Below are 9,670 nucleotides of genomic sequence, written 5' to 3'. Positions count from 1 at the left end.
TTTAATGAGCTTAAGAGGTAGAGTCCGTTTGCTTACACTCTTAATGGTAAGGGCAACACATTTTACAACTTTTTCTTTAATGTCAATAAAGCAACTGAAAGAACTTCTCAAATGGAATTTTATTGTTGTAGTTTATGGAATTCCATCACAAACCTGCAGGGCTGCAAAGGATCAAAACCATAAAGAGTATGGTAACACACATTTTACAAATACTCTACAATTGCTCCAACTTTGCCGCGACCAACTAAAGATTATTGCCCTTCGTCTCTGAGAGTCCCTTCCTCTTGCGCTGCTACCTAAAGGGCCGAGAAACCGTTAAGCCGACATTTCATCTTCACACTCATTTCCTGTGAACAGCTATCTGGAAAGCTACGGAAGAAAGCTGCTTGAATTGACTCTCCCAGACAACGATGATGTAAATATCCTAACTATGTTTCCTAAAGAGTTAGCCACTTAACATGCCGTTACTTTTTTTTGAAACGCACCCTCTGAGCAGTGGCAGACGGGCCGCTTCCCCAGGTAACGCTGGGAACACGGAACGAGAAAAAATACAAAAAAAAAAAAAAGTAAATTCACAGGAGACAGGCAGTGATCGCCCAGTGTGCATTTCCACATCATTCAATCGCTCAGTCCACTAGAATGTCTTGTCCCCTTTCCCCCCCCTCCCACCACTGTGGCCCCCCCTGAGCCTGGCTGTCCAATGAGTTTGTGTTGGGCGACGTGGAGAATGAGTCCCTATGGGCAAACATCAGGGAATGGTTGGAAACAAAAAAGGTCCAGATAGAAGACGGGGACGACTGACACGTTACTCGGGTTCCCGCTTCCTCGGATACAGGGTGAAAGTCTTTGAGGTGGATGGCCAATGTCCTCCATTGTCAAATATCCAACCTGCTTCCCCAGTAGGCTGAATGTAGGTGGGGGTGTTTGAGAGCGGTGTCAGGGTGGAGGGGGGCGGGGGTGAAGCCAGCATCCATACACACTACAGATCAGAGCAGGAGGAAGAAGAGGGAGTGTATGGAGGAGATCCAGGAGCTCAACTTTTCTTCATGGGCATTTTTTATTTTTATTTTTTAAAGAGCGGGGAGGTGACCGGGGGTCCGGGCTCAGGCGGTATTCAGTAGGTCCTGAATGGCTTTCTGCTGCGTCTCGTTCAGTGTCGATACACACTGTGTCCATAAACCTGCCGACACCTGGAGGACACGACAGAAGGGTCAACCTCGATTCACACGGAGACAATTAGTAGTTTTTGATCCCATGAACTTTGCGGCTCACCTGTACTTGACGGATGACGTTCGCCAGCCGTTTGCTGCACGCGTCTTCACTCTTGACCGACTCGTTGGCGACTCCGTCTGCGATGATGAGGAAAATCTTGGGAAGGTTTGCGTTGTCGGGTCCGAGAACAATCGGGTTGTTGCTGTTGAGAGATGACGGGGATTAGGAGTTTCTGCATCCCTGCTTTTAAATAAACTACACCGCTGTATTTCCACAGAGGCCGCCCTACCTTTCAATGAGGTCACACAGGAAGTCAAACGTGTGGACGGCCTCCTCTTTGTCCTCGTTGAGTGGCAGCCAGCTGAGCCAATGGGGAAGGATCTCGTTGACGTTTACGCACTCCGGCCGAAACCTCATGACCTTCCCTACGGCGGAGATGCAGTTCTCTGTGGCGTTGACGTTCTCCTTGGCGCGGGAGTCGGCTGCCTGGATGACTCTGACCAGAAGGGGGATGGCCTCTGGATCACACAAACGGAGACATCTAGTTAACTGACCACCGCCACCAACAACAGCAACAAGACGGGTGAGGACCAGCGCCAGGACGCACCTGTACAGAAAGGGCGGTAGTTCTCTCCTCCATACTGAGCCATGACTCCGACGCCGTAAGCGGCCGCCTGCCGGACCTCGGGGCTCGTGTCACACAGCGACTGCAGCATCGGCCGCAGGAAGACCTCGGCGTATTTGAAGGAGGAGGGGCTGCAGTGCTCCACCACGTCGTCGAAGATGCACAGACCCCACTGTCTGTCCGCCCACGGCCTGTTGGTACACTGAAGACGAGCAAGACGCGTTCAACACCAGCGAGCGGCTTTTAGAGAATAAATACTGAAGTGCAAAATATGATGGGATTCATATACGGATTCATTCGGAGACGATCTGAAAACAGGAAGTACTTACTATTAGCTGGACGATGAGCTGCAGCAGCTGTTCAAACCAAGGCAGCACCTTCTCTTTGTAACTACTGAACACTGAGTGCAGGATGTCGGACACTTTGGTCAAAATGTACACGTCGTTCTCATCCTCGTCTTGTAACGACTCCTCCACCTGCTCATCATAGTCTTCATCCTGTCTCTTGGCTGGAAAGGACAAAGAGGTGCTCTGTGAGGCTTCTGCATAAACAGGTTTCCTCTTAGAGAAGAATTTAAAAATCAACTGCTGTGACCTCTCACCCTGTCTGAGCTCCTGGTTCTTAAAGTGCTCCTCCAGTTTTCCTTTCAAGATGCCGCCCAGCTCCTCAAAATGCTCGTTGTTCAGGCAGCCATCGCCCATCAACTCTATGCACTTTAGACCAAAAACAAACCCTGTGATCAGTCAGGTCAGACACAGACGCAATTCATCCATTTTTATTAGAATGCTAAACGAAGCTACCTTCGCAAAAGAGTGCATGATCTCCGACAGGACGTCGGAGTCTGGCTCGGTGCCGATGGCCTTGATGAGAGCGTCGCACATGAAGTGCCACATCTGGGTGAGGTACTCCGGTCCTCGGACCCGCGCACACTCCAGCAGCAGGGGCATGGACTCGGCTGCAGCCACCCGCACACGTGAGACGGTTAAGGAAACACCATCAACAAGCGCCGCCTTCTTTCATACGCCAGCATGTTTAATAATAATAATAATAATAAAGAAAGGATATCATCGTGGAAGTAGAACTTGAGGAGGGGAACCATCAGCTTCACCACCTGCTCCGTGTACTCCACGAAGCCCTCTTTCAGCTCTTTGGCGTAACAAACCTGTTAACGACAGAGGGTTGAACCCACAGGACTGAACCACTAGCAATGACCTCAATATCAAGACAGAGATAAACAACATCTGGGGCTCTGCCAAATGGGCCTCAGACCCCCTCGGGATCCTGATAGGGCAACAGGACAGTCTGGCTGGACTCACCAGCATCTGGCAGGCAGTGGCCTTCTCCTCCAGGCCGGCCGTCTTGATGCCAAAACTCTGCTGGTCTCCCAGGTTGACAAACTCCCAACCGTCATCCTCCGATATGTTCTCCATGTCCTGGGCTGCAAGACCGAGACACGCATTCAAATACTGCAGCTTGCATCTTAACAGGAAAGCACTCTTATAGCTGAAAACCTGCACTTACTATCGAGCAGGGCCACCTCGGGCTTGATGGAGGCCGTCTTCATCAGGGGACCCATCACCACGGGCAGGTACTGCTGGAACTCCTTCCCCAGGATCTTACACATCCGGGCCCAGGCCGAGATCATGTACGAGATCTAAACCACAAGCACACAAACGCGGGATGAAAGGTTGCGACGGTGAATCGAGAAAGTGAAGACTGTTCAAAGCTCCGTTCCAAGTCTTCCCACCTGAGGGTCGTCGTCCTCCATGTCGTTAAAGTCCGTCTGCGTTTTGAGGAGGAGCTGCATGACGGCGGAGGCGTCTGGCATGAACTAGTGAGAGAAGAGAAAGAGGGATGTGAAGACGGCAGAGATCCTTAACCTAAAAGACCTCAGTGGATAGTTCAGCAGGCGTACCTTCTCCTTGCCGACGGCCAGGCCGATCAGGCTGATGCACTCGATGGTCTTGCCGCGGAGCAGCCGGAGCTCCTTCTGCACCGCATTTTCCACGATGTGTTTGAGCGAGGGCATGAACAGGTCATAGTACGGCACAAACTTCTCCTCGGCCGTGTCGGCCACCGAGGCGATCGACGTCACCACCTGCTCCAGGACCAGTTTGGTGCCCTTCTGTATCAACTGGGAGGAGGGAAGAGGACACGGTTAGGACACCAGACAGCCTTCTAGTGTGTTCGCAGGAGCCGTAATCTGATGTATGAAGATGTACCTCCTGCAGCTTTGCTACCATGATGACATGGAGGTGCTCCACCAAGCTGTCCAGATATGGGATCAGCAGTGATTTGGGACAGTCCTCTGTGAAGTTGATGAGGGCGGCGGCAGCATGTGCCTGCACCCGAGGGTTACTCTGGTCCTTCATGGTCTGCAGCAGGGCGGAGATCACCTGGAAGCAGGGGGAGGATGAGGGTCAGAGTCTGCTTCGTCCACAGTGGGAAACCTGAATTATAGTTCCTCTCTAACCAGCAGATCGAAGGGATTATTCGTTACCTTGTCATGGAATTTCTTTTGGAAGGTCGGGGCGAAGTCTGTGGCCATTTGTCCAATAGCATTGCAGGCAGCATAGCGTACCCGTGGGTGCTGAGGAGGGAGAAGGAAGCCAAGCTCATTACCACCATACAGCTGCTGAGCAAGTTCAGAATCTGGTGAAGGGGAAACCCCTAAATGACCACGCGCTGCATATTTGCATCACGTTGCTTCTTACAGGATCGGCGCAGAAGAGGAGGACAAAGCTGACGATCTCTTGGAGGATGGCCTCCATCTGCTGGTGGCAGCCCTCGCCGATGGCCGACAGCGCCATCAACCCGGCGTGGCGGTACTTCCAGTCAGCTGGCGACAAACGCACTTGGTTGATCTCATGTTGACGCCGACCCAATTTAGAAAAAAAAAACCTCGCGAGTGGAAAATATCATCAACTATCGGCAGTTCCACTTACGGTTCTGCAGCATCTGCATGATGTGCTGCTTGATCATCGGCAAAATTATCTTCCCTCCCAGACCGCAGGCAATTCTGTCGAGGGCGCTCTCCCCGGCCACGGCATTACTGGTGGACGCCAAGAAACAACAATCACATTTTAAAAACCACTCTAAATTTGACGCAACCTTGTATATAACAGTGGATTTGTGTCTTGCTGCCGTGGAAACAGGGCCTACCTATCGAAGTCATCATCCTCCAGCTCGTCGGCCATGGCCCACTCGTCATCATCCTCCAGGTCCACCATCATAGTCAGCATCTGGGGCACTGAAGACAGAACACATACATTTAACAACTGTCCAAACTATTCCACCCAAACGGGGAACGGTCGAGTCAGATCCTCACCACTCTGAGCCACGATGGCCGTGTGTTTCCTCAGCATGGCTGCCGCCGTCTCGGATAGGGTGACGATGACCTCCAGCGACAACTGCCTCTGCATGTTTGTCAGGTTGGTGTCGCCACACATCTGGAGAGACATGTTGGTCACATGGTCAACAAAAAGAAGGGATGTTCTGTGTGTCTTAATGCAAATTTGTTTCCCCAAACTGAACCTTCACAAGCATGAGTCATTCACATTAGTGATGTCCCGTTTTGCTCTCTGACTCACCTTCAGACAGAGCTGCAGCGTGGCCTCCAGGTTGGGCCTCAGGTATTTGGGTGCGGTGTCCGCAATTTCCACTAAAGACTTGAGCACAGAGTCGTCTCCCTGGTAGCAAGACTCGTTCACCGCCTGAATAAAAACAGAAGGATGTTAAGAGCTCAGCTGTTTGCCAACATTACGTCGTTATTCTTCCCAAGCAAACACTCATCTCTAAATAGCAGACCGCCTTCCTGTCGACCTCCATCTTCCATTTGCAAATGCATTTCCTTATTTACTTTCCACATATGAGCTTTATATAGTTGTGCACACGATGCAGAGTATAACAAGAGCCCCACAAAAACAGCTCTTCAAGCCTAACGGGTCGTCAATTCCACCCAGACCTTTTACTGAATGATCCAAGCCAACGTATCAGACCAGAGGAGGCTCCTGCCGTCTTACCTGCAGGATTCCTGGCAGCAGGTCAGAGAAGTGCTTCAGCAGCGCCGTGTTGCTTTCGTTTGACAGAACGAAGGCAGCTGCAGCCCGAGCTGCCAGGGTGCGAATCTGAAGGAGAATGTGAAAATATAAAATGATGAAGGCATTCGAATCGGGATATGAACAGCTAAAACAAAACAAAAATAGTGGAGCTCTTACCTGTGGGTTTGCCTGGTCCTGCATGCACTGAACCAGCATGCGCTTAATGACCTCCATATAATGCTGCTGCTGGTTGCCGAAGATTCCTGGGAAGTTCCTAAAGAGAGCGACACACAGCTGTCAGCCACCAGTTCTTCTGTCTCACCACACAAGCAGACATCATCGTGTAACTACATGGCCTAAATCAAATATGAGGGGGCTCACCAGAATATGTGCAGGGCGGATTCACGCAGGGTAACGCTGTCAGAGTTAACAGAGTCAAACAGAAACTTGAGCACCTCTGGCCACTGGTTATTCCCATCATCATCTGGATGAAAGACATCACAATCAAAGACTATGTTCATCCTAACAGCAATAACACTTTTATAAGGAATACCCTACATTTGACAGTTTTGTTACAAATAAATATATAGTAAGAGGATGACAAATAACTGCCACACCTGACCAGTTTTGGGGGGAAAAGGAGTTAAAGGAGGATTACCTATGAGATTGCGGGTAAGCTCAGCTGCAATGTCGCAGACCTTCTTGCGGATGTTCGGCGAGGTCTCCTGCTGGATGCTGGTCAGCAGCTCGGTCTTGATGGCCGTCTGCATCTCCAGGGTCAGGCCCGGGTAGATCTCCTCGAAGGACGACGACAGCAGCCGCCGCAGCAGAACTGCTGCCATCTGTTTGACCTGAGGGGGCAAAAACAGCTGGTTACACCGCCGTTTCTCACCGGAGACCTGCAACATAAAACGCTCTCATTTTAAACAAACTGGACCGTTCATTTCCGGTTCGGTGAGGCAGAGTGGCTTTTCTGTCTTTTGTTTGATCCCAATAACAGTTCATACTACAGATTTCACTGGACAACAACAACACTGACTGAACCTGCAGCATGTCATAAAGGCAGAGTCACTCTCCCCGGGCTGAGCACCTAGTGCCTGCTCCCGTTTCAAGACTCTAAAAATATCAGCCTTGAAGTAAAGAAAAGGAGAGGGAGTATTAGGGGCCAAGCAGCTGGTGAACATGATTGCCTAAATGCCAAAACATTTTTTCCCCCTCATTGTGTACATGATGCTAAATCAGATGACCTTTCGACCTAAAATGTTCATCCTTGCCAGCAGAAAGGCCAGCGATAAGACTGGTTTCCAATTGGCCTACAGGTGTCTGTTTTGAATGTGGTACACATTAAAGCATGTATATTATGTGATAAACGAAGAGCATGACGTTGTGGAGCTTTTCCCCAGAATCAGGCTGAAAGTTGGAACTAAACATGTCGTGCCACGTACGTCAGCGCCGAGTGTACAAACCTCCTCCGTAGCAGATGCATCTCTGATGGCCTGCAGCAAGAATGTGATCTTGTTCTGGCCCAGGATCGTGTCATAGGTCTCCTGCAAAGGAAATGAATGGACAGTGGTATGGTTGAGGCATGCCTTACAGATGCACAGTTTTTAGCCCTGCGAGAAATTAATCTCCACCAGCGGGAGAGTGTCATGTTCACTTTTGTTGCCGTCACAAGTAAACGGCATTTTGCACATGCTTGTAATGTCACGCAGAAACAGATGCTGGAGGTTGCTTCATAATTAAATTAAGCTTGGTGGATGAAGTAGCAACGTGGGTGTGGTTATTCAAAAGCACTGGGTTTTAAGCACTGGGATTTGATTGCCTCACAGGATTGTACAGTAACATCGTTTAGGCCAGAAAGTCCATTCACTGTTAAAAGAATAAGCAAGACACATGTCCAGTTATGGGAGATGTATCATAATGGCAATTATGTAGGACAGTGGTTTGAATTCACAAGACGGGCAATTCATCATCTGCATTTGTGGGAATCGATGGTTTGTGGTTTAGTCTCTATCATACTTTGCCTCGCTATGAAGAGCTAGAATGTAGTCAGTCAAGACAACATCAAGATGATCATGTGCAAGTGGCACTAGTGGTAAACAAAGAACTTTGTTTGCTTGCAGCCAGCACACATTTCACAGGACAAAAACAGGACTGGGGAGTTGGGGCAGCATTGTTGCAAGTGTTGTGGTAGAGAAACCAGATTACTGGCTAAATGCACTAAAATGGGAAGGTATGCAACCATATCTCACAATCTGTTATTAGGGGGATGTGGACACCTCCAAATGTGCAGTAGCTGTAGTCTTTAGCTGTTAATATATGGTGTTAAAGTACTCTACAGATGGATCAATTCCTATTGTGTGCGTAAGACAGAAAGGGAGAGTTCCTATAAAAGGATGAATTCCAATGAGCTTAGTATCTCGACACACAGTCTGTGGGTCAGAATGAAAAACGCTGACTGCCGGCTGAGGGATGAGTGTGATAAGAGTCGACCACCTCATCCAAAAAAGTCGACGTGCTGAAGAGGTGAACTGTGGTAACAATGCTGTGGCGCGACGAGAGGCTAATCGCGGTGGTTGGGTTGAGGGGGGTGAATAGGCCAGCTAGACTCAGCCCAAACAAATCCCCTGGAGAAACTAATCCAATGCGAGGGGGATGAACAGAGACTTAAATCAGTGACATGACAAACCGAGATGGTTCGTGTCACGGACCAGGAGGAGGAATTGCAGCACGTTTTTAAAAACCGTTAGTGTTAAACTGACTTCCAGGTTGACTTTAGGCCATGGCATAATCACTGCTAGCATAGCTCACTCTGAATCTGTCCCCCAACACCAATCTACAACCAGACCCACGGCATTGACCGTTACAGCTATGATATGTAACGTTATGTGGTCATTTAATTTCTGAATAACCCCCCTTCTGTGATCTGTTAGCATCCCCACTCTGTTCAGGGCTAGCTTGCTAGCTAATGAAACTAGCAACACTCCTTAGCTTTGTGCTACTTCCTGTACTCTCCCAGCTAAGTGACTAGCTTCACTGTCAGCTGGAGAATTTGGGATTGATTCCCCCCCCTCCTCTAACAAATGGAACATTTCACCGTGGATCAAACAGACTCGAGGTTGACACAAGCGGGCCACGAGGACGCGGCGTGGCGGCTTGTGGTTCGTGTCGGCACGATCTACGTTATGTTCACACAACTACGCAACACGGTAGAGGCAGTTAGCCTTTAGCTCGGCTGGTAACTCTGTCGGCTTCATGGTGCACGTGGGCTACCGAGCCTGAAGTGAAAGCTCGCTGCGCGCGCGGCCAGATCCGTTGGGCTAGGGCGGTTAGCTTCTGCTAACGCGATCGCGCTGTATTTCTACACTCGCCGAGGCTTGTCACTCGTTAAAACGGCTACGTGTCGCTCTCTCACCTCTGCTTGCTTCCTGATGGTGTTGTCAGGGCTCATCAGGTTGCCCAGCAAGAGGTAGAACTGCTGCTGCTGTTCCGCCATTGCAGTGAGATCCAAAAAGACCAGCCGGGTGGAGAAGCGGCGAAATGAGCCCGGTAGTCCCTGCTTTGGTCACACAATGCTGCTACCGTTCCATTGGCTCGCTTTATCAACTCTACCCGCCGTTCATTGGACCAGAGACCTGTGTCGGTCGCACGCCATTGGCTCACATGGGTTCCCTCGCTCCCATTGGACCGAATCGACACAGAAAAGTGAGTGCGTCGTTCCTGTTAGCTAATAATGAATTACCAAAGCGCGGGAAAAATGACTTCACCAGCGCTAGCAAAAGAGAAGCAATGC

At 49.9% G+C, this 9,670-nt stretch overlaps 1 protein-coding gene across 1 annotated transcript; it reads right to left on the bottom strand.

The window, feature by feature from the left end:
* Nucleotides 1–100: 100 nt before the first annotated feature.
* On the bottom strand, nt 101–9,458 carry kpnb3 (karyopherin (importin) beta 3). Its single transcript, XM_084004814.1, has 25 exons — nt 9,293–9,458; nt 7,344–7,424; nt 6,536–6,728; nt 6,259–6,361; nt 6,055–6,151; nt 5,860–5,964; nt 5,428–5,550; nt 5,166–5,286; nt 5,000–5,087; nt 4,783–4,889; nt 4,552–4,676; nt 4,338–4,427; nt 4,060–4,233; nt 3,753–3,971; nt 3,585–3,668; nt 3,359–3,491; nt 3,154–3,275; nt 2,903–2,999; nt 2,638–2,810; nt 2,439–2,550; nt 2,167–2,345; nt 1,820–2,039; nt 1,502–1,730; nt 1,273–1,414; nt 101–1,190 (listed from the first exon to the last, which is right to left on the bottom strand). The coding sequence occupies exons 1-25, from the start codon at nt 9,371–9,373 to the stop codon at nt 1,104–1,106; spliced, it is 3,285 nt and encodes a 1,094-aa protein (XP_083860940.1). The 5' UTR covers nt 9,374–9,458; the 3' UTR covers nt 101–1,103.
* Nucleotides 9,459–9,670: the final 212 nt, after the last annotated feature.

The sequence above is a fragment of the Eutrigla gurnardus genome (genome assembly GCF_963514095.1).
Source record: "Eutrigla gurnardus genome assembly, chromosome: 24".
Taxonomy (NCBI): Eukaryota; Metazoa; Chordata; class Actinopteri; order Perciformes; family Triglidae; genus Eutrigla; species Eutrigla gurnardus.
This window is presented reverse-complemented; position numbering and strand designations above follow the sequence as displayed.

What these genes read in the sequence shown, in the direction of transcription:
- kpnb3 (XM_084004814.1), bottom strand. Translation starts at nt 9,373, where the DNA reads ATGGCGGAACAGCAGCAGCAGTTCTACCTCTTGCTGGGCAACCTGATG. An exon ending in AGGACCAGGCAAACCCACAG is followed by an intron (nt 5,965 to 6,054) that starts GTAAGAGCTCCA and finishes ATTCTCCTTCAG; the next exon opens with ATTCGCACCCTGGCAGCTCG. An exon ending in AAAAGAAATTCCATGACAAG is followed by an intron (nt 4,234 to 4,337) that starts GTAACGAATAAT and finishes CCCTGCTTCCAG; the next exon opens with GTGATCTCCGCCCTGCTGCA.